The 24,443-nt window shown below is 37.1% G+C and overlaps 2 protein-coding genes across 2 annotated transcripts in view; both read left to right on the top strand.

Annotated features, from left to right (window-relative positions):
* Nucleotides 1–24,443, top strand: part of LOC119422943 (extracellular serine/threonine protein kinase FAM20C-like) — a 38,636-nt gene that overhangs the window by 5,118 nt on the left and 9,075 nt on the right. Inside the window, exons 4-8 of the mRNA XM_037690354.1 lie at nt 1,194–1,272; nt 2,736–2,828; nt 2,999–3,114; nt 3,269–3,449; nt 3,672–3,781. Of these exons, the coding sequence (XP_037546282.1) occupies nt 1,194–1,272; nt 2,736–2,828; nt 2,999–3,114; nt 3,269–3,449; nt 3,672–3,781 (579 nt within the window). The remainder of the gene's footprint in view (nt 1–1,193; nt 1,273–2,735; nt 2,829–2,998; nt 3,115–3,268; nt 3,450–3,671; nt 3,782–24,443) is intronic.
* LOC119422942 (dynein heavy chain domain-containing protein 1-like) overlaps nt 5,853–24,443 on the top strand; it is a 25,986-nt gene continuing 7,395 nt past the window's right edge. Inside the window, exons 1-30 of the mRNA XM_037690353.1 lie at nt 5,853–6,223; nt 6,602–6,787; nt 6,886–7,089; nt 7,197–7,307; nt 7,499–7,655; nt 7,859–8,110; nt 9,182–9,325; nt 9,455–9,543; nt 9,685–9,922; nt 10,039–10,282; nt 10,915–11,072; nt 11,883–12,008; nt 12,314–12,449; nt 12,573–12,700; nt 13,082–13,280; nt 13,530–13,621; nt 13,751–13,979; nt 14,111–14,236; nt 14,322–14,419; nt 14,540–17,678; nt 17,780–17,888; nt 18,018–18,177; nt 18,316–18,598; nt 18,711–20,220; nt 20,494–20,599; nt 20,819–20,957; nt 21,052–21,238; nt 23,564–23,666; nt 23,862–23,990; nt 24,159–24,350. Of these exons, the coding sequence (XP_037546281.1) occupies nt 5,853–6,223; nt 6,602–6,787; nt 6,886–7,089; nt 7,197–7,307; nt 7,499–7,655; nt 7,859–8,110; nt 9,182–9,325; nt 9,455–9,543; nt 9,685–9,922; nt 10,039–10,282; nt 10,915–11,072; nt 11,883–12,008; nt 12,314–12,449; nt 12,573–12,700; nt 13,082–13,280; nt 13,530–13,621; nt 13,751–13,979; nt 14,111–14,236; nt 14,322–14,419; nt 14,540–17,678; nt 17,780–17,888; nt 18,018–18,177; nt 18,316–18,598; nt 18,711–20,220; nt 20,494–20,599; nt 20,819–20,957; nt 21,052–21,238; nt 23,564–23,666; nt 23,862–23,990; nt 24,159–24,350 (9,345 nt within the window). The remainder of the gene's footprint in view (nt 6,224–6,601; nt 6,788–6,885; nt 7,090–7,196; nt 7,308–7,498; nt 7,656–7,858; nt 8,111–9,181; nt 9,326–9,454; nt 9,544–9,684; nt 9,923–10,038; nt 10,283–10,914; nt 11,073–11,882; nt 12,009–12,313; nt 12,450–12,572; nt 12,701–13,081; nt 13,281–13,529; nt 13,622–13,750; nt 13,980–14,110; nt 14,237–14,321; nt 14,420–14,539; nt 17,679–17,779; nt 17,889–18,017; nt 18,178–18,315; nt 18,599–18,710; nt 20,221–20,493; nt 20,600–20,818; nt 20,958–21,051; nt 21,239–23,563; nt 23,667–23,861; nt 23,991–24,158; nt 24,351–24,443) is intronic.

The following is a 24,443-nucleotide window of genomic DNA, read 5'->3' as shown; positions in this document are numbered from 1 at the left end:
CCATCCATCCATCCATCCATCCATCATCTTTTTCCGTATTTTCCTTTTTGAGTCACGAGGGTCACTGGTGCCCATACCCAGCAGTCACTGTGTGAGGGGTGGGTGGACAGGTCTCCAGTCCATCACAGGGACAAGCAACCATTCACTCTCCCACTCACACCAAGGCGCAATTCAGAGTTCCCAATCAGCCTAACATGCATGTTTTTGGTCTGTGGGAGGAAACCAGAGTACTCGGAGAAAACCCACACACGCACGGCGAGAACATGCAAACTCCACCCAGAAAGGTCCCCCAGATTTGATCTGGCAACCTTCTCCCAGAGAGGCAACAGCTCTACCAAATGCACCACCAATGTTCTATTTGGGCAACACATAATAGGCTTTTTTTTTATTGCATGCATTAATTGTAATAGAAACAATACGTATTTAAAACAGTTTCTCACCTATTTTATGTCCTTGTTCAAAGGCTAACTAAAATAGCCATCATTAGATGTGATCACAATAGATGTAGCTTTAAAAATGTGACTGTATTAATTCATATGCTGCTGTTGATTGATTCTGACTTAACAAAAAATTATATATAATTTAACAGCCCATTCCATCTGTCTATATCCTTGCAGCTCGTTTTTACAGTGAAATATACAACGTGATAAACTGATAAAAGTAAAATTAAATAATCTCCAGATGCATGCTCAATAATCCAGGTAGAAAAATCTAAAAAAGTTAAATCTGGTCCTCTGGACATTCAAAAAAACTAAAATTAAAGAAAGGACAATCATTAGATAAATTTGTTAATTCAGTCTTGTGTCGGTTAAATTCCGATAATTACAATCTGTTGATTGCATCATCGTGTGGAAACAAACAAAATATACCAGATACTAAGGATGGGGAAAAGGTGCACAAATTGACAATGACATAGTACTAAATAAAAAAAAAAAGAGAGCCATACAAAATATCACAAGTCTACGTTTGGAAAAATGAAAACGTATGAGGCTCATGATAAATAGTGACTCACAGATGGGAAATGATTCACTAGTACAAAGTCCTGTCAAATTTAGAAGTCTGTCTGTGCTATGAGTTTACTTGCATATGGCTGCATACGCTCCAATAAAAGCCCAGGTGTTTGGTCACAGCAGGATGTGTGAGTGTGCAGAGCGCTTTGTTGCTATGGTGATGTTCCCCTCACTGTTTTTCAGTGCAGAAGTCTGGGGGGACCCAGTTGAAGCTGGTGATGTCATTTCCCAACTATGGACAAGCCTTATTCAAACCCAAGAAGTAAGCTGCAACAACAGAATACCCAACACACAGATTAGATTACAGAATGGGAATATAAAGAGCCTTTAAGATAAGTGTTCAAATAAATACACACCTGAGAAATGTACTGTGAAGAAAACATAAGAGCTGGATTTAATAACATTTTATAAATTTGTCGCTGTTGTCATCATTCTTTGTTGAAATCAGGTCTCTCTTGTAAATGAGTCCTCGAGGCTCAATGGGATTTATCTGTCTAAATAAAGGTTGAATGGAAAAAAAAAAATGCACATAACTAAATTGTACTGAAACAATAATATGTATAAAAATGCATCTAAATTATAAGCCTAGCATTCCTTCAAAGAATGCATATTACAGCCTTTTATGCCAGGGTTTTTAAAATAGTACCACTTCATGATGACAATTATAGGCATTTTAGTTCAACATTGTACACAGTATTTTTCTCACGCTAATGCAATATTGTGAGCTCTCATGAAAGATATTATCACACAGAATTTGAGTTGAAAATTATTCTCATGTAACACCACACCACATTTCAGCTCAATATCTGTAAAATCACTTGCGCTATAGCCATTTTTGTGTTTCTACTGCAGATCAGTGGTGTTGGCCTTCGTGAATTGGAGTGACCTCAAAAGTTAATCAGTTGTAAACATACATTTAAAGTGATATTTTATTAATCTGTTAATGCTACAGACAAACAAACGTACACACAAAAGGGCAAAAATATGGTCACATTTGAATTTGGTGCTGGGTGATAGTGAGAAACTTGTGAAATATTAAAGTACAGCAGAGACAGAGTAACTGTTGAAACCTTTAGAGATCATCATGGATATGATGGGGCGATAGGATGGTAACCTGGCAACAACATCCCAGTCAGCATTAAACTCACACAGATGTTCAACATTCTTCCATGAGCCTGCAGCCATGTCAGTACTGAAATAGAGCTCGGATGTCCTCTATTTTATATTTACTAAATATCACATTTTCTTTGTGCGAATCAAAAGTAAAAAAAAAAAATAATAATTTAAACATTCTTCTCCATTCTTCTTCATTTTTCTCCAACCTAGCCACGATTTAGAGTCTTCTTCCATCATTTACGTACCGGTAGGTTAAGCCGAACCAGACATGGCAACAGCTCATGTTGGCATGGCAACGCATCGTATTAGATGCTAAAAAAGTGTCAGAAGCGTCAGTAAAAGTCCTTCTAGCAATGCAGTTTTCAAATCAGAGTGAAAACAACGACCTTTACAGGAAAACGGTTTAGAAAATCCGATGAGAATGCAAAGAATGAGCAGACGAGCAACATTTAAAAACCATCTAATAGCTGGACACAGATCTTTAACAACTATATTTAGATTAGATTGTAATTGACAGTGTGATCTATGCTGTGCTCTCTGTGTTCGATTCAACCAACGCTTGACCACATCGTGACAAAAGAACAAATCAAATGGACTTTTCCCTAACAGGCAGGAGAGGGACGAGGAGACCAACTACAACCTCTATTACTTCTCTGACTTCGAGAGACACAATGCAGAAATTGCAGCTTTCCACCTGGACAGGTAAAAATAACCAAAGGGATTTAAAACACTATTACAACGGGCAGCGCAAGGGACAGAATAATGACATGAGGATGACATGTTATGTAACACTGTTTTATTATTTTTTTTACCTCTTTTTCAATCTTTTATCTCAACATTTGCTGTCCTAATCTCCCACCGTCCCTCTACAGGATTTTAGGATACAGGAGGATCCCTCCTGTGGTCGGCAGACTTGTGGATGTTGTGAAGGAGATTAAAGATGTCACTACAGACCGCAAGTTGGCCAAAACCTTCTTTAATTCCCCCGGTACTCTCTCCTAGATTATTAATGTACCGAATGGTGTTGAAATCCTGATTATAAATACGTGAATAACCTTCAATCAGTCGTGTCCTCTTTAATGACATTCTTTGACATTGTCTCCTCTTCATCACCTTCTGTGTGCACCTCTTTCTCCCTCTAGTGGGCAATGTGTGCTTCTATGGACAGTGTTCCTATTACTGTTCCACTGAGCACGCCATTTGCGGCCAACCCAGGGACCTGGAGGCCCCCTTGGCTGTTATGCTGCCGGATCTGTCTATGGCCACCCGCAGGACCTGGAGATCCCCGTGGAGACGTTCATACAGCCGAAGCAAGTTGGCAAAGTTAGTGGACCCCGAAGAGCCAGTGTGGAAAGCACAATGGCTCTCACCTCGGAAAGCTCTCCAAAACTTAAAAAGAACCTCACACAATTGTAATTTTTCATTAAAAGGCCAATTGTTCATCTATTTTAAGGAGGTTTTTATAGTTTAAGTTGCCTTTATTAGTGTCAACAAATGATTGGATTGATCTGAATACATTTGTTGCCACTTGTCTTTGTGTTTTAGATGGGAGACGGATCCTGATTACTGTGCAAGTGTCAAAAAGACCGCACCATATGACAAGGGCACGAGGCTGGTGGACTTCATGGATATGGTTATACTGGACTTCTTGATGAGTATGTTCATTCTTTGTGCATTGCATTTGAGAACAGATCTTACATTTATGAGTGGCGTTCCTAGCTTTATGTTGTCATGTGTTGCTCTATTTTAAAAACATGTTTTTTAATAGTTTTCTGGACATATATAGTAAATGTTTTGACTGAGTGGAAAAATTGTGCAGTCATTTCATTGTCCGTACTGTCAATAACCATTTCTGAGATTTTTCCCCACTTTGTGACGTTTATTAAGTTTGAAAAAAGTTAAGGGTCTTTTTGATTTGGGACGGAACTAGCTGCATTGTATTTTAAAGTCAAATGAGCCAATGCATGCACTAACTCATTTTCTGTATCCACTTTGTGCTGTTCCTTGTCATGGTGAGCTGTACCCCCGACAAATTTATTGTCAAACAGAACAATGGGATACTGATTTATTGTAAACCAAAACATACATGGTTTGCATGCATTTTGTATGCTTCAGCTAGAAAACAATATCAAAAGAAACCTTTTATCTCACGTGTGACATTTTCAGAATAAAACTGTAAGGTTTGTTTATTTTATTTTATTTTTTTACTGTATATAAATTCTTCAAAAAACAAACAAACGATGAAAATCACTCTGTAAGACAGAACCTTAAATATGTTGAGAAGTTTGCATTGCCTATGCGAGGTTTAACAGAATAAAAAAAAACTGAAATAGTCCTAATAGCTAATAATAATAATAATAATAATAATAATAGTTCTGATGGTTCTAAACAGGCACCTTTTGTGGGTTTATTAATTGTAAAACTTTGCACACAAATATACAATATACCAGATTAAAAAAGGTGAGTAATGTAAGCGTTTTTTTTTATTTTTATTTATTTAAACTTATGCACTTGTAACAAAATTTCATTTCTATTTATTGTATTTATCCCCAAGGGACCAGTGAAAAATGGAGCATTAAAAGCTGCTGCAATAACTTAAAGGACACAAACAAACTTAACATGTAACATTATAACAGAAATAAACATTGGCAGAGAAGCAAACACATACGAAAAACGCGCAGGCATCCATTTGGTTTCATTTTTAATATTCATTATTTGTGTATTTGACCTTGGATGTCCTCTGGCATCCATCAGGGCGTGCTTGTTCTGCAGATCTGAGTTTATCTTTGTAATTTTTTAGTGTTTTAACCTGAGAGAAACATAACAAAAGTAGAAAATGCGTCACCTATAGTCTTGCCAACGCAGGAACAAACAAAACAAAACGAAACAAAAAGAGACATTTAGGATAATAAAGCTGTTTAAGTTCGCCGCACTTCAACGACCAGCCCCCCACGTGACGCGAGCTGTTTGTTACCATGGAAACGAGCTGTCGCTGTGGCTGCGCACACAACTTGCTGTCCAGGTAAGACAATCACTGAAGCCCGTTTCATTCGTTGTGTTAAAGCGCTTTTCTTTAGCTTTTGCTCTTTTTTAATGGGTTGCTGTCTTAATGTTAGGAAAATAGACGAGTGGGATACTCGGGTTTTAACTCCGCGACCGAGTCTACTGTCTTAAAAGTTGCTAGCATAATTAGCTAGCTAATAAAAAGCAAGCTAATTTGTAGCTTAGCTAATCAGCATTCTGTTTTACCTGAATACATTTACTGGATAAGTTGAAATGCACCCAGAGGTCTGAAAAGGTGAAGATACACGATAAAATGTACAACTAAAGTTAGCTAAAGTCCAGTTGTTTTGTTGTTAACTTTTTTTGGGGGGGAGGGGGGGGGGGGGGGGGGGGGGGTGTTTACTATGTCCTGGATGACTGAGAAGCTTCATCAGCCTAAAGTTAGCTTGTATTAAACTGGAAAACATATGGCATTGCCACTTGAAAGTTGTTTGAAACAAATCAGTGATGTATAGAATTTGTGATTACTTTAATGCTAATTTTATTAACGCCTTGTTTTTTGTAATATATAGCTTGTTTACAATACAGAGAGGATGCAAGGTAAAAGTATAATTGTTGTTTTTTCTCTTGCCACTTGTGAAATTCTAGCATTAGTGATGACCAGGCAAAGTCAGTTTTGTTTTTAATAAATCAGCTGATGGTATACAGAGAAAGATCTGCAGCATGTTTGCTGCCCGTTCAACAAAGGACAAAACTCAAGGATCTTCTCAGACCCGCAATAAAGACTTAACTAGGACTGGATCCAAAGTGAAAGAAAAGACCTACATTCCTGAAGGGACTTTACCACCTCTGTGCCCTCAGCCGTCTTGCTTGTCAACATCCTCTGCAGCTGGATCCATTTTCAGTTGCACATCGATCTTAAAAAATGTCCCATCTGACAAACCTTTGTCACTGCTGGAGCTGCCTCATCTTATTGCTGAAGTAGGAGCAGAGAGAGCGATAGCTGAGACTAAATGGAAAGAAGGGCCTAGACTAATGGCTGCAGCATTAGGGGCTGCCATCCCCACTGGACCGACTCAGCTGAAAGCAGAAAGGTACAAGATGATTATTATAGAGGCTTGATTTTTTTTGCATATTGCACACCTTTGAGTTGACATTTTAAATGATTTGCATATTTGAAGCAATTTTTAATTTTGTTGCAACTGTCACACTTCTTTATTAAAACAAGCATAAATAAATAAATAAATAATAGTCATAGTGGAAGACCTAGCTGTGCTCCTAACAGACAATTAGCACACATTATTTTACTGACACAATAACAGTGTTAAACCTGTGTGTTGTCGCATTTTTGTTACAGAAAAGCTGACATCAATATTTACCCCTCAAGCTTTATGATTCCTAACGAAATTCTTGTTAAACTTTATGCTGCTTTTTTTTTTATTATTTATTTTTTTATTATTGTTTTGTTTCAGTCTTAAAGAAAAAGATGAATTCGTAAAAGTACCAGCAGGGAAAAAGATAACTAAAGATGAAAAGATGACCCAACCAGAAACATTTCCAAATACTGGCACAGAAGTTGTTGAGATGTTTGCCCAGAGACGAGACCCGAGGGAACTGGAGCTGTTTTACTTAAAACAAGTAGAGGGGGATACTTACAGGTACAAGTGAGGAGGACTCTTTATCTGCTGTTACAGTCTCATTTGAGTTCTGAAAGTTGAAATACAGAGTCTTACTGTCGTATTATTTTTGTTCTTAGACCTTATGACCTGCAGGTCGTCCATTCCAGTGAGGCTGGTCCTGAGCACTATATCTTCTCTCGTAGCACCGTGATTCATGTGACAAAGACAGGTTGTGGTGGAGTTGTGTGTCTCGCAGAGTGGTACAGGGAGCATGTGTTGTGGACAACTTTACAGGAAATCCCTTTTTTCAGGAACTTCAGAGTGCAAAAAGTTTTTACTAGGTAAAGTCTGTAAGCTGTTTTTTTGACTTGCTCAACAACTGATTGCAACTTCTATCTTGATCTTTTTATGCTTCTCTTTTTATCTGCTCTGTGGTTAAACGTGGCAGGTGGTATAAGAACATGCGAACAATCCATTTTCAGCGAAGGTGTAAGAATCTGCAAGATATTCTTCTTGTAGCTGTCCCTCAGTTCAGAAATGCTCTTTGTTTGTTTACCAGGTAAGTTTGACCTTATTTGAGTCTTGAAGTAAGATTTAGAGTACTAGTTACTGTATATTGTGCAGGTTGTTCAATTGAAGTATATACCATACGTTTAATGTATTATTGTACAATCAGAATGGAGCGAAACGTTAATGAAAAATAGTATGAGTTAAGTGCAGTGTCAAACAAACATCTATATCTTTTTACAGGGTAACTGAGGAACTGAAAGAGACACACTTGATGTATCTGGATGACTCTAAAACCTACACGCTGCTGGAATTCAAAAATGTGTTGATACACAAAAACGAAGAGTGTCTTCTGAAGCTGACAACGTTATCTCAGTATCATGCTGATATTCTAAATGCGGTATTTAAAAAATGTTTTTACATTAATAACCTCCTGTCTTCTTGGCATACTGCCACAATTATTAACAAATTAAAAGCAAAAAAAAAAGTTTTTCATTAATATACTTAATACTGTATCTTTGCAAAATATTTACCAATATTGTAAGGGACCTATTGTAAAATTTTCAATTGTATCAGATCTAATTAAGCTGTTCTAATCCTTAGGTGAGAGAGGAGAGCTATAAGACACACAGAGAGCTTCAGATGCGTCTAAAGCTTGCAAAGAGGCAAACCGGATGTTCGGAACCCATTCACCTGCATTTGGCCTATCAAAATCAGTTAAAGAAAGAGTTGTGCCAATCTAAAAACGTCCTGCAGAAACTGGGATGTTTCGCTGTGCTCGTCCATCAAATGCTTGTACAGAGTCTCGTCACAGTAACCCAACAAGATGGGGTTTCCCTTCTCAGACTTTTAAAGGTATCAGGAGTTTAAGAACTTCACTGTGATGCAGTGTACCTCAACCGTAAAACAGTTGTGCACCATATTTTTCGGCCTATAAGTCATGTTTTTTGTTCATAATTTCCATGCCCTGCCACTTATAGGCAGAAGTGACTTATTTATAGATTTTTTCCCATATTTATAAACCAATTTTTGGCTGAAATATGACCGTTTTCCTTCATTCTGACTGAAAATATGTAACACTACCATTTTCAGACGCTAGATGGCACTCGAGTAGTATGGCATGCCATTGTGTCATATAATATATAAAAGTGACTATTAATGTCACAATTGGCTTGCCATAGATGGCCACCTTTGTCCAGCTCGCCTGGTGCAACCGTCAAATCAGCTTCATTTCATGGCGCCGCCCCAGCGAAATGCAGCTAATTTGACCATTGAAGTGCATTTATTAAGTAAAAGTTCAACTGAGACACAACTTTACTATGAAGTCGAGCAAACTAATAATTGTTTTTAGGTGCTTGTTAAATTTTGAAGAAATGCACAGCGAGTCGTCCCGTGCAGGCTCCCACGGCCGCAAATCTAAATGCAGCTGATTTGACCGTCAAAGTGCATTTACTAAGGAAAAGTTAGACTGAGACACACCTTTGCTATAATATCAAGCAAACAAAATTGTTTTTAAGTGTTAATCTTGTTAAATTCTTGTTAAAGTCCTCCTGTGCACGCTCCAGTGGCCGCCATTTGGCAGCCAATCGATTTTTGGCACAACACCAGCCCACATTTCTGGGTTGTCAGCGGTGATGTGTAACAAATACGATGCATCAGCGGTGACGCATAATAGATGCAACGTATACGGTTAATTGACGTATTTATGGATTTTTCCACTTTATGAGACATATTTGGACTGATGTGACTTATATGGTGGTGCGATGTGTACGGCGGAAAATATGGTAATCTGTATTAAAAACAGTATTTTCACAACAAGCGATGAATAAATATAGACACAAAACTACAATAACACAAATTCAGTACAAAACAGATAATATTTTTAGTTTCGATTTTGCATAATAATTTTTTTAAATGTTTTTTTAGAGGGCTGCATCACGACAGTGCTGTCTGTTTCACACCGACTTGTGTTTCAGTACCAACAGTCAGCTGACTGTTGACCCACCAGTCCATGAATTTTTCGAAACCGTCAGTGAATTCATCATAACTGCTGTCAACACCACTATTCAGGTATTTTACATTAGTCCGTAGATGTGCAAAACAAATGTTTTCATCCTTAAAAAAGCTATTAGTCATAGCCGTTCTTTAGCGCAATGAGCATGAATTTATGTCAACATGAATCCTTTTTGTTTCTGGCAGAGGTGTGAAAATTTGGGATTTTTCCTGGAGATCAGCAACAATGTGTGCAACTGTGATCAGGGTGTAATCTCTGTCTGTAACTGTGTTAATCATTCAGGTATGGTCACTTGTATAGACATTTCTGCTGATAATAACATTGATGTAATTTCAATTGATTTTAGCTAACAGGATTATTGTAAACTTTACAGGATTTATAGTTGCGAAATCCAATTGATGCTGATTTTGTTGTTTTTTTCAATACCAACTTTTGTTTTATTACTAGGAGAAAACAATGACAAAATGGAAGACCTATCACTCAGAGGCATGCCAGTTCATCAGCTGGTGCAGTCTAAAGCAACTTCTCTAAAAGTGGAAAGCAACATGGTGCACGGCTGCTACTTTCCTCTGTCTAAAACCCAACTTGAGTGGCATATCAACACCAACGATGTGACAAAACAAGTAGAGACTGAGCAGGCCAAGTTCATGCAGGCAAGACTTTTACTTCTGTGTACTATAAGAACTGGTCTTTATGCAGTTTCAACAATTATGAAGAAGAGTTTGCAGTATATGCGTTACCAATGTTTTTCTTCGCTTGCTTGTTTCAGGACACTGAGATTGAGATTCAGCAGGTGTATAGAAGCTATGACTGGTTGAAGGACATCCACGTGCTTCTTATTCAGTGGAGTCCAGCTTCTTTAGAATCCATGAAGGATCAGCCTGCTGCAGCATATGAGGAACTCATTAAACAGCTGCACAGCTGGGCTCAGAGAATCAACACAGTTGACTCATTCATCTGTACCTCCAACCAACTCTTCAACATCAGCTGTTCTTACACAAAGGAAGCTCTACGTACGTGTTCACTGGTAAAACCTTTCTTTTAGCGCAACCTTAAGGTTCATCTTGCAAGCCAGCATCTTCACTCATATGCACAATACATTTATTTTTGTTGCATGTTCTGATTTGTAGCTATAACTATGTTTTCAGTTATAATGAAATAATACCTGAACTGTGGTAGCTCAGCTCTGCAGTCTTAGAATCCTGGGGTTGCAGGTTTGAGCCCAGTTTGTGTCAGGAAGGGCATTCGGCGTAAAACAAATGCCAAATCTCTCATGTGAGTTTGCTTTCTGTGGTGACCCCTGAAGAAGGGAGCAATCAAAAGGAAAACAAACACTGAAATAATACAAGCAAAGACAGGTTATGCCATATGATCCATGATTAAATTAGACAAGCTACTTTTTTAGAAGTAACACTTACAATATTATGTTTTATTTTTTAAATTAATTAGTAGTTCTTGTATTTAGAAAACATATTTGAACAGAATTTTATATGTATGCTTCACAAACAACCTATAAGTTGCACGTTGACTAAAAATGTCTTCTTATTCAGGAACATATATGTAGTACATGTTTTCATTAAGAAATCATTTCCCATATTCTCTGTTTTCACTGTAATTCTCTTCCCCATTTCACTTTTTTTTTCAGGGCAACAGTTGTGCCTCATTGAGGAGCAGATCTTGGAGCAGCTGGTTGATCAAGTGAAGATCAACTCGGAAAGCTTCATATCTGACTTGGTGCAGACTTCTGATGAACTTAAGACAGAACCTGAAGACTTGCACGGCTTCTCAATTTATGCTTTAAGGGTATGGGAACTCTGAAATTACATTCAAAACATGTAAAACACATGCATCACGTTGTAGAGAAGCTGGTTATCAGTGCAAAAAGAAGAATGGTCTAAAGGGACAACAAAAAGGGATTTGCTCTAGGTTGATGGGAATGTCATGCTTTATATGGCTGCCTTTTAGTCACATGAATTCAAGTACAGTATACTGAATAATTTATGTAGAAGACATTGCTGTGTAAGAGGAAATGTATTATGTACTTTGATTTCATTATCTGAGGTACTGCTTCCTGCAATAAAGTTTACAATATTACTTTTTAAAGGAACACTTTTACGGCAGGTCCTGATGCATGCTCAATAATCCAGGTAGATAAATCTTTCAAGGTTGACTCATGTCCTCTGGATGGATTCTTCTTTGTTGAAACGTTTCATCTTTTATCCAAAAAAAAACTTCTTACAAGAACTCTTGTCTTGTCTTACAAGACGTCTTTTGGACAAAAGACACAAGTTTCAACAAAAAAGAATCCGTCCAGAGGAACCGACTCAGCCTTGGACTTTTTTCTGCAGCTTTTTAAAAAGGTTGTTTGGAAAGTTTATACATATTTAAGTATAAGAGCTGTTCATCATCATCTCTGTTACAAAATGTGTTTAGGACATGATATCTTCAAACACTGTACAGTTGTCATTTTAAAACATCATCTGAACATAAAATGTTTTATCTCCTGATAGTTTTATGATGTAAGATAATAAATGCATTTTTTCACTTATCGAACTTAATTAATTTCGAAAACAGAAAAAACAAACAATTTTTTCTCTGTTTTTTCCCGTGCAGGTGAAGGAATCAGTGAAAATGTTGGCTGACATGCAGAAACGTTTGGAATACATTCTTTCCCTCCACAACACTATTTGCATGAACTATAGGGAAATGACTGAGCAGGAGCAAACTTTAAAAGAAAAGGTTTGCTGGCAATAATGTCAAAATGATTCCATAAATAACTCCTTTATAGTTGTGCTCTTTATTTATGTGCATAACTTTGAAACATTACAGCTGTTTGATCAAATCCCAGAATGACTATTTTTTTTTACTGAAGAGATGCTCTCATGTTTGTGTTCTATATTTAGATGCTGAGCTTGTGGGATAATTTTATTTCCCTCTTGAAGCAAGCAGATAGCCTTTTGTACCACAGTCTTCCTTCAGTGATTGATGCATTGGACACAATGGTTTCATTTTTGGTCTGTGACCTTAAAAATATAATCTTCAAGGCTACATCTGGGTCTTTCCTTGACCCGAGTCAGAATGCCAATGAGATGGTCTCCAAGCTAAATTACATGTGTGCGCATGCGCAGAGTCTCAGCCCAAAGCTGGAAGAACTTTACTTGAGCAGTCAAAACATGCAAGGTGAAGCAAAAAAAAAGTTTCAAATGTTAAATTTCATTGTATAAATGTTAGATTAAAAGCTAAAATTATTTGTTTTTTCACAAGATGGTATCTAATTGCATAACCTCTGTTTTTGTTCTGTAGAACATCCACTGGATTTAACCAGTTTGACTACTGGTGTTAGAAAAGTTACAGCTCGTAAAGAGTTGTGGCAACTAAAAGTTGCATTCACTGCATGGTTGGAAGAGTGGAAACAGCTACAACTCAGTGAGGTAACTTGTCAGATCTTTATTTTTAATTTGCAAGAATATGATTTTTTTTGTTGTTGTTGGTTATAGACATATTGATTTGTTACATTTTTAAAATAGAATGTGCCCTAACCTTAAATGATTGTCTTTTTGTATTTATTGAGAACAAAAGCACCCTATACATGCAAACATGCATACACATTTAACTAGGTAACATGCTTATCTGTATGTTGCTCTGTAGCTGTATTGCTATTAGATTGAGTATTTTAATTATTTAAGAAATAATTTGAATTCTTAGTATTGCTCTTCCTTACAGTCTCATGACAAATGTTGCCTCAGAAAATAGACATATAAACTCCTCTATATTAAATTTTACTCTATTAATCTGCAGTTCTGTCTTTTTAGGTTGTGATCTCACAAGCTCAGGAAAACATTGCTAAATGGAAGGAGCAAATTTGTTGTTTGACAAATATCATACCTATCAGTGATGCACTGCTGGAGGAGACTTCAGGAGTCCTGGATAGTCTCAGTTCTCAGGTTGAAGTGATGGCAAAGCTGACCAGTTCTACACTGAAAGAAAATCACAGGAAAGCTATTTTCCAAGGTTGGAGGTTTTGATTATAATGTATTTTTATGCAAGCATAGTGTATTAGTTCCCAGCGTATCTATTATAGTTGTGTATTTTCTGCAACGTAATGTATGTTGCAAGTTGTTTATAACCAAACGCAAAGACTGAGTATTGTATAAAGTATTTGAATTACTAGATTGACAATAACATTGGAAACCAATTTCTTGACCAAAAGATATGATTCTGATTCTCATATCTATGACTATAATTGGTTCTGTTTTATAGGGTTGGGGCTATTGTATGTTCCAGGGAAGACATTCACTGTAGTTGAAGTTATGTCTCAGCAACCTGAAAATCACCAAAGACTAATTGACAAGGTTAGTACGCAAGACAGAAATTATGTTTAGAACAAGTAGGCACTATGAAAACAATGTTGAAATATCTGCTTATAAAAACAGGCTCAGTAATCATTTCACATGAAATACAGTACATTTTTATCTTGTCAGATATGCAGGGATGCACAAACAGAGCGGAAAGTGATGCAGGGCTTTCAAAAGCTTTCTCTGGGATGGAAGGACAAATTATTTCAGCTAGATGAAGTATTTGTTCCTGCTTGTCAGCACTGTGAAACACAGGATGGCTTATCAAAGGAAAACAGGTTCACAGAAGTCACTCCTTTAAATGTTCAGTCAGTCAGTCCATGCTCATGTGATGACTCCAGATTTATCATTATCGGTGAGACCAAATATAATTAAGGACTTTAGTAATATAAATGTAGCTACTTATGCTACTTTTCTGACATAATTAGTAACTGTAATATTCTGCTTACAAGTTGTTAGAATTTGCTTTACGTTTCTTTTTTTTAGGCCTAGAAACACTCTTTGCTGAGATTGACAATGATCTGATAACTCTGTCCATCATGATGAAGTCCCCAGTCAGTGTTGCATTCAGGTTGCAGTTGGATGATTGGGTTCAGTCACTACGAGAGCTTGGTAAAGCAGCAATTAGACAAGTATTATTATTATTTTACTTGTCTTGAAGTGCTTATTGATTTCATTTTTAAAAAAACATTTATAGCTAAGCTACTTGATTTATTTGAAACACATCAACAAATGTGGGCCTTATTGACCAAGACATTTCGAGAAACACCCTTTTATGTTCAAGGAGGAGATCTGGTAAGTTCCATTATCATCATAAGCTAAACATATTTAATTTATAAAAACTTCAAGAAATACCTGTTTTTTGAAAATATTTGATATTTTGAAGTTGAACTGTTTGTTCCCTTCTTTTTGTAGCTGAGGTGTTTTCAACCAGTTGATGAGACTTTTAAAGAGCTGATGAGCTCTGTATCTGCAGAACCACATGTGCTGAACTTTTTGTTCACAGAGACAAATGACAGATTTCATGGTAATGGACTTTGCCAGATTCTCAGTGAAGGTTTGTCTACAATGCAAGCCATTTTCAACCAGATGGAGGAGTTCCTTTGTACTGTTCGAGACCAGTTTTCAAGACTCTGGTTCTTGAGAGACAGGGAGGTGATGCAACTACTTTCTTATCATCCATTGCCTTTTACGCTGCAGAACTTGATACGCAAATGCTTCAGAGGAGTATGCTGGCTTGAAGTGGACTTTGAAATACCAAGTAATACAATCAACATGGAGAGCTGTAAGCCTTCATCTGAAAATCCAAACCAAATGAAGGTGCTTGGTGTTATGGGCAGCCTGCAGGAACACATTTCTTTTCAACCTCCCTTGGAACCAAATTCTGATGTCCTGAGTTGGTTATGTGTCTTTGAACAACAGTTGAAGTTGACCATGATGAAGCTTATGCAGCAATGTGCATGGGTGCAAAACCAACGTGAATCATCCAGTCAAGATTTAGCATGTGACAAGAAAGACGCAGACGCACAGCTATGCAATTCTGATGTAATGGAAGATCCACAGCATGAATTAGATCTGCTTTCTGAGTATCCACTTCAATGTCTGCTGGTGGTTCAAGAGGCAGTTTGGTGTAATGCTGTTCTGGAGGCTTTTCAAGAAAACAGTCTTGCAAAGCTGAGCAAAATAAAGACATACAACTATGTAAAACTGGAAATCCTTGGTAATACCATAAGGAATGCAGTTATGGGCTCTACAAGTAAATCTCTGGTTTCCAAGTACACAATGATGGGTTTGCGTGCTTTGGTACAGCTTACAATGAATCATGCACAACAGTTGTCACTACTTATGAAGGTACTGTGCATGCTGGAGAAGTCTTTTGAGTGGCTAAGCTTGATGAAGTATCATATAAATCCAGAAGATCAAAGTCTGCAAGACGCTGGTAATTCATTGTGCTATGTGGATGTTTTGGGGCACCAATTTCAATATGGCTTTGAGTATTATGGACCAGAAGACTTGTTGATGGTGCATACACCTTCCACAGACAAGACAATACAGGGGCTAATCCTTGCTCTGACAAGGTACAGGTCTGGGTATGTGAGTGGACCTTCCATGAGCGGAAAAACAAACACTGCAGTCCAGTTGGGAAAAGCTATTGGACAACTGTATGTTCTTAGACAGTGTTATCCAAGCATGACATCTGGTGTTGTTCAACATATGTTTAAGGGTGCACTTCAGTCAGGTGCATGGTTGCTACTGGAATCTGTGGACTTACTGAGACAACATGTCCTGTCCTCACTAGGACAGCTTCTAGTGGACATACATCAATTCTTCAGGTCACAAAAAACTAAAAACCAAAGACTGAATGATGAACCAGACAACAAACCAGATGGAAAGTTTTCTGCTTGCAGAAACATTTCTGATCCTGAATGTCATATTGTATTTTTAGGGAAAAAAATCTTTCCCATTTCAAGCTATGGATGTGTTCTCATCTCATCAAATGGGTATGCTCCCAATATTCCAGAAAGTCTGCGATTTGTAACCAGACCTATTGCATTGACACACCCAGATTATAGAATAGTTGCTGAAGTAACATTAACTTCAATTGGTTTCTCTGAAGCCATGTCTTTAAGTTATCGTCTGGTGTCCCTGATCAGCTTGGCCAAAGATTCCAACTGTTTGACTGATGTTTTCACAGACAATCAAAGCTGCTTTCTTGTTGTATTGCAAAAGATAATCTCTGCCTCTGAAATGTACTTACAACATGCTGCAAGTCAACAAGAAATTTTGAATGAGACTAAGGTTTCAAGAACTGAATGTGATAAGCTTTTGTGTTCACAAACTATGCCTGCCAGACCACTGGAGAAGGATAAAAAGGAAATTGCAAAGCTTTCAAAATTACGCATTTCTCAATTATCAGTTATACAGTCTTTAATGGAGGAAACGGCTATTGTCAAAGCAATTCTTTCTGTTTTGGAACCTGAACACAAGAAGACGTCACAATTCTACAAGATTTTTAAGGACACATTTCCTATTGTGTGCCAGTTTCCTTTTTTTCAACAGTATATTGAAGAAAGAGAAAGGATTCAACTTCTGGATGCGCTTACAGAGGAGCTACAACAAACACACCTTTACTCTGACATGGAAATAATTAGCAAAGCCCTTACACTCTACCAGGCCCTCAAGTTCTCTCCAGCAGTTATCCTCATAGGTCCCTCGGGTAGTGGAAAATCAGCTTGTTACAAAGCTCTGGCAGGGGCACTCAACAGACTGGCTTCCAGTAAAGGCACAAATATATCTGAAAATGAGAATATTATCAAAATGGATACTTCACATGCAGATCCACCATCTTCGGTATCAAACTGGCACTTTGTTCAAAGTCTGGTCTTATTTCCCAATGCTATGTCTCACGATGAACTGTTTGGTTGCTTCTGTGAAAAGAGAGGCTGGAAAGATGGAGCTGTTGCAAAGGTGCTGAGAGATTTAGGGCGTTGTTGCACATGTTTTGAAAACTACAACAATAGGAGTAAAACAGAAGAGACATTGATAATGAAGTGGTTGGTGATGGATGGGGAGCCTGTGGGGCAGCCTAGCTGGTTAGATTACTTAACCACATTATTCAGTACTCAAGAACCATATTTGTGTCTGCCATCAGGTGAAACATTGTTATCTCAACCACACCTCAGTCTACTTATGGAGATCACCAACCTACAAGATGCAAGTCCATCTGTAGTGGCCCGCTGCAGCTTAGTTTATTTCACAGGTACTGATCTGTGGAAATCTATATGGAAAAGTGAAATGGAGGCTCTCCTTTTTGAACACAAACTGGACCAAGAAGTCCTGAACTTGTGGAATCGTTTGGCAAATGACCTTTTCTCAAGCACTTTGAATTTGCTTGTGCAAAATGATTTAACCTCAGTCAACCATTGTGAAAGAGGATCTTGTAAGAGCTATGGTCTGCAAGAAATCATGTCCTTTTTTAGGATCCTGCGTGCCCTCCTGCATAATTTTGTGAACCAGCTTGAAAACTATAAAACATCACAAAAAGGAAAAGTAGGTATGAAAATTTCACAGATGAGCTAATAATCTTGAGGTAAATATATAGTCATTTTATAATTATTACAACAGTAACATTTCTTGTGCACATGTACCATAAAGATGGAACCAAGGATCCAGGCATTGATGCCCAAAATAAACAGGATCTGCTCACCCGGAATCTTTTCTTGGTGTCTTACATTTGGGGATTTGGTGCACATCTGCATTCTCGGTAGTTCCATTTTTATCTTAATATGTCGATTAGTTAATGTGTGAAAACTGCTCATTTGTACTGTATACTAGGTATTAGTACAAATACCTCATAAAATATTGTTTAAAAATACTTTTGTCTTTTTTTCAGCCACTGGACAAAGTTTGACTTGTTAGCTCGCCAAGTGCTGTTTTCGTCTAGATACAAAATTTCAGTTCCAGACGAAGAAAGTGTATTTGAGCACTTTTTTGGAATCGATGATAAGATGTGTCCTAAAGAAACCCAGTTGACAAAATCCATCATTCCCAAGGTTTGTTTATAAAATTGTTCCTACGGTAGAGAAAATGCATACAATGTGCTCTTAGCTGCATTCAAATATTTGAACATTTTATTATTAGTTAACTCTTATAGAATGCTCAAGTTGAAGAGTTCTAAAATTTCTACACAGCCTGGGACATACAGGCATCTTCTGAACCTGATGTTGGAGGCAAACCAGCCAGTGTTGCTTGCAGGGGAACCAGGTTCTGGAAAAACAACAATGTGTAATACTTTACTAAGTTTTGAAAGGCCTCACATTACTCTACCAGCAAGTCCACTCCTGAGTTCCAGAGATTTGCACAATATATTGAACAACATCCACTTCCAGAGGAACTGGAAAAAAAAAGTGGGTTCCATAACAAAACAGCCAGGCCTGCTTTTGTTTGTAGATGATTTGCATGAGGCCCCCTGTGGTAAGTCAACTATATCTAATAATTTTCTGACACATGAAATTGAAATCTACCTGTGCATGGGATAAAGCTTTTTTTAAACTCTGAATGTCTGTTCTGTCATTATTGTTGACAGATATATTTGGAAAAGTATCAACGGCACTGGAGACTTTACGTCAAAGCATTTCAAAGGGAGAGATTCTGACATTTGACACTTACTCCTTTAAGTCACTGAGTTCTGTCAGCTATCTGGCTACAAGCTGCATTTCTGCATTGGGTGATCCTTGCAGACATGTGATATCTTTACGACTCTCACATCTATTCTCCATCTTTGTCCTCCCTAGCCTATCTTTAAATGTGATATTGTCTATCCACTCTCCATGGATGGAAATTTGGCTCAAAGAAATTCCACTAAATCACAGTAGTGAGAAAATGTCCAACTGTATTATCACTGCAACTAAAAGTCTGTTTGATGCAGTATGTGCCCAGTTCCAGCCCATTGCAGAGAGACCCCACCTAATATTTTTTCATCATGACATCCAAAAGGTGTTTTCAGGGATGTACTTGTGGCAGCATGACATCTCAAACACAATGTTTACACAAAATAGCAAAAATATACCATCACCATCTCTTTTAGCCCTGTCAGGTTTGACAGCATTAGATCTTAAAATAGTGCATCTTTGGATGCATGAGTGCATGCATACTTTCAGTGATAGACTTTGTCTGGAAGATGAAAGGAAGACTTTTATGTCACTTTTAGTCGGAACAGCTGCAGCTCACTTTGGATATAAATTAGTTGATGAAAACCATACAGGCTGTTTAGAAGTTAAGAATGATACATCATTAGTTGTGGAGGCTAAATGCACTTCAGGAGATCAGCATCTGGATGCTAAAAATCTGCATCAGCAAGCAAGAATAGCAGGCCAAACATACTTTACAAATGGTCATACTCAGAATGAATCTAAAACCATTTCCTCAGAAGAGACAACCCTAACACATGAACCTGTGCAACCACAGACTTTTAAGCATTTAGAGGACATAATGAGTACCCTTGTGTATGGACCTGAATTCTCTGAGACCCTGAAGTTTACAAATCAGAAACATAGTTTTAAAGATAAACACGTGTATCAGGAGCAAGACTTAGATGCACTACGACAGGAGCTACACGCACTTATAAACAGAGAAGAGAAAAAACAGAATGTTGATTGTGTCTACAACACAACAACCAGATACATTGTGCACAAGCATGGTGTGAGGCAGCTGTTACACATCCTTAGAGCTTTTCTCATACCTGGGGGCCATGGAGTACTGATTGGCTTGGGCAAAGGAACAGGTCGTAAAACTGCTGTACGTTTAGCTGCCTACCTCACAGGCTATCAGTTAGTGGAAATACATTCTGGTAATCAGAATAAATTGCATGAAATCTTGAATGAAGCTGGAAAACAAACCAATTTGAATGGAGTTCATGCCATCATACTGGTCCATGAAGAAGTCACCCCATCTGTTAGAGAAGAACTACTTGTGGCGATGGCTCAGAAAGTCTTCCCAGGGCTTTCCACAGAGGATGAGTTGAGAAACCTTGTTTCTAGAGTGACTGCTGTAAAGCACACAACAAGATCCCTTATTGACAGTTGGATAACTGAGAAGTAAGTGGAAATAGCAGTTTTATCATTTAATATTTTTGCAAGAAGTAGAATTTGCTACCTTTTAAACACTAGGTCTATTCAGGATCCAGTGGGTATTGTCAAATACTGTATGTTCACATTAAATTGCACATGTTATAAAAATACAGTGGTGAGGGTAAGATCAAGTAATTCTTAAGAAATTTGTAGGAAAGATGACTACTTATAGCAGTTGCTGGACATAATATCGCATTGTGCTTGTTAATTGTAAACTTTTGATAATCATTCCATCCACAGGTCTTTAAGTCAAGTCCACAAAAACATTCATGTGTTTTTGTTGATGCCTTTCACAATGACAAGCAACGGTAAAATACCTGACAACAAAAATGTCCAAACTTGGAACGTAAGTAATTTATTAGTATTAATTTTGTTGAAACTTGCATCAACATTCTGTAAAAAAAAACAATCTTTTTTTTATTGTCAGCATAAATACAAGCTAACTGCAAACTGTGAAAATAAATGAGATTTTAGATTAATTTACGGAACATGAAAACATCTTAAATGACACAACTTGGTGTGTTTTGGATAGCCATCTTATTTTAAGTCTTTTTTCATAAACCAGGCACAAATGTTCAAAGCCATTAGGCTCAGCTGCTGTGTAGAGGTGTACCAGATGTGGTCCAAACAGTCTTTGATGGAAGCTGCAATTCAATGCTTCAAAATCTGTTCCAGTGAAAATGAGTCACAACACTTAGGTTGGTGAATGAACACTGTTTTTCCATCATATTTTCCTAGTAGGATTTCTTTCAAACTTCATTCAAACATATGACATTTTCTTTTTTTCTTTTTCTAAAGTGCCCAGAGAAAGCTCTGAGGACCAAGTGACTGTGACCTTGGCAGGAATCCACCAGTCTGCATGTCATTATGCTTCTGTTTTTCTGAAAGCTCAGTCTTTCAGCCCTCAGACATATGTGGCGTTTATTTCATTCTTTGGCTCCCTTGGCAGCAAACTACAAGGAGAATGGCAAAACAAAAACAACAGGTAACTATTTAAATCAGTAAAACTGTTTTTTACTTTAATTTTCTGTCTAACTTTACAGTTGTAATGGTGTAACTGGAATCAGTTTATTATATAGCAGTGCAGTTTACCTTAAATGATCATGACACTTAATGTACAGTAGCTACTTTTTAAATTAAACCTTATTAGCTGCATTATGCTTTTTATTAACCGTACTGTAACATTTTCTTGTCAGAAAAGCTATTTAGGTCAAAGTTGTTCCAGGTTTTTTTTTGTAAGCTTACAAATATATTCTAAATGTGAAAAACTTCTAAATGATCACAATTGACTAACTTTTTCTTTCTTTGCACCCAAAGAAGCTATAAATAAGAAAAGTTTTTATACTGAACTTAAACTGTCATTTTAAATGATTGGTTTCACCCTTGGGCTAATAAAAAGTTTAAGCAAATGGCTATTAATGCGTCCTGAAAATTCTGACTGGTTAAGGTCGGAAGGGTAAAATGATTCAAATTCACTTCATGTTTGCAAGGAAGACATTGCATCTGGTCCTACTCGATTTAAACTAAAAATACAACGCATCATCTATAGTAAAATATCATGATGCATGCTCAATAATTCAGGTAGGTGACTCTGATAAGGTTGTCAGGTTCTCTGGAAGTCTTTTGGCCAAAAGACAAAATGTTTCAACAAAGAAACAGCTAAATTACCTTTTCTTTCTAAGATCATTGAGGAAGTAGTTTACAACCAATTGATGGCCTTCTTGAAAAAGCTAAATGTTAGAGGTTTTATAGTCGGGTTTTAAATCACTACACAGCACAGAATCAAGCCTTTTAAAAAGTTTTTAATGACCTATATTTAGCCACTGACTCTGGAGAGTGTGTTGTTCTTGTGCTTTTATATTTTGCTGCCTTTGTGGACCATCAGATTTTACTTTCTCATTTGGAGCAGTGACTGGGCATTAGAGGCACAGCACTGGAATGGTTCAGATTGTGTCTGAGCAAGCAACCTTTCTGTGTCAGCTATAGCGAACATGTGTTCTTTATGTGGTGTTCCACAGGGTTCCTTTTTAGGGCCCTTTCTCATCTCATTTGTTTTTATTTACTTCCATTTGGGCTCATTTTTGGAAATAACAGAATTCATTTTCATTTGTATGCAGATGATTGTCAAGTTTATGTCCCCCTTAAGAAGAAGGACTCATTTTCTTTTGAACTACTATAATGTCTTGAGGACTTAAAGACCTAGATGGCTCTCTTGTATTTGAATGAGATGAAGACTGAGGTTATGTTTTTTTTTTTGGAACATCCACTGACACCTCACATGTAGATTTGCATCCATTGGCTCAATATCCTAAACCCTGTTTGTGACCACAATCCTGAGGGTCAAAGTGGATAATTGTTTTAAATTTGATCATCAAGCTTTTTTATTTATTTAAGGCAGCTGGCTAAAGTCAAGCCAATTCTTACTAGCAAGGACTTTGAGACAAATCCACTCCTTCATCACTGCTCGCCTCAGCTGGATTGCTGTAGTGCGCTTTATATAGAGGTCAGCGCTTCCTCTGCTCACCTCGAGGGTCCAAAATGCTGCTGCACATCACAACTGGCACAAAAAGAAAAGTTAGCACATTTCTCCAGTTTTAGCTTTGATGCGCTGGCTGCCTGTACATTTTAGGATTCATTTAAAAGTTCTTTTATTTGTTTTTAAAGCTTTAAATGGTTTTACCCTACCTTGTCTCACTGAGCTGTTACACGCCTTCCTATTGTCTCAGGTCTGCAGACCAGCTGCTCTTAAAAACAAAACAAAAGCTTCAAGGGGATTATGCTTTCTCTGTAGTTGCTTCTAAAATGTGGAACAACGTGCCTTTGAGCATCAGACAGATGTCCTCCTCTGTCTGTTTTTAAATCACTCCTTAAAACTCATCTCTTCTCCTCGGCTTTTGACACCGCCTGAGATATTGATTTTTAGTTCAATTGTAGTTTATTTTAACCAATTTAATTTGATTGATAGATCAATTTGTTTTTGTTATAAGGCAGTTTAATAAACTAAATACATAAATAACAATAATAATAAATAAATAAAATAAATAAATAAGGCAGTTTTTGGTTTGCTTTCATTTGAGTTGCATAATTGCAAATAACAGAACTTTTGCCACAATGCGAAAGTTATGTATTGTGACTCTTATTGGTTTTATTGACTGTACTTATACAACATTTTGATCCTACGGTTCTTTAAAGTGCTTTATAAATAAAGCTGGTATCTTATGGTAAAGAAGAACCCATCCAGAGAACCTGACATAACCTAGTTAGATATGATAAAAATAGTTTCAAAATACAAATAATTTCTGTTTTTCAGGCTTGCTGCTGCTCTGGCTCATTTGGATGTCATAAACAACACAGCTTTGCAATATAAAGAGCATTTAGCAAGACTGCAAGAGAAGACTCAAAAGAAACAGCAGGTAATGTGGAGGATCCTACCATCTCGGTGAGCTCATTGTCCTGTATGGCTACAGTGAGAAATATTTTTATAGTACAAAACATTAAACTATTCTGTCTGTACTTTTCTCATTAATGTTTATTTAAATATATTTGGAATTTTTAATAACAGATCTTTACTTAAATTGTATTTTCTAATTTTTTATACAAAATTGCAGCTTGAAAAAGAGCTTTATAAAGTTCTAGAGGGCCAGAAGATTCACCTTGAAACAGCTTTAGAGAAATGTGAAGTAGCAGAGAACAAACTGAGTCACTTAGAACAGCAAATTAATCAGGCTCAGAAAGAGGTAAGTATATGCTGCCATTTTCCAAAATCATAGAAGTAATTTATGTAATAAAGTTGGTGAATGCAAAGAAAGCTTTTTAACTCCTGCTTAAATCACATCTTTTAGAGCTTTTAAGAATTTTTAGTCAATGTTTACTTCATGTTTAAGGGTGATTATTATTTTCTTTAGATTAAACCGGTGTTCCTGTCAGGTCTGAAGGTTCTTCAGTGTTTGAATATATCTGACCTGGAAGAGGTTCGTCACTACAGAGATCCACCTGATGGAGTGGTGAAGATCATGGATGCTTTTTGTTTGCTGTTCAATTGTTCACCAGGCTGGGAAAGTGCCAAGCAGCTTCTTGGGCAACCTAACTTTTTTCAGGTGTGTGATAGAAAAAGTATCTATCTATCTATCTATCTATCTATCTATCTATCTATCTATCTATCTATCTATCTATCTATCTATCTATCTATC

Source organism: Nematolebias whitei, chromosome 16 (assembly GCF_014905685.2).
Source record: "Nematolebias whitei isolate Nwh7 chromosome 16, NemWhi1, whole genome shotgun sequence".
NCBI lineage: Eukaryota > Metazoa > Chordata > Actinopteri > Cyprinodontiformes > Rivulidae > Nematolebias > Nematolebias whitei.
This window is presented reverse-complemented; position numbering and strand designations above follow the sequence as displayed.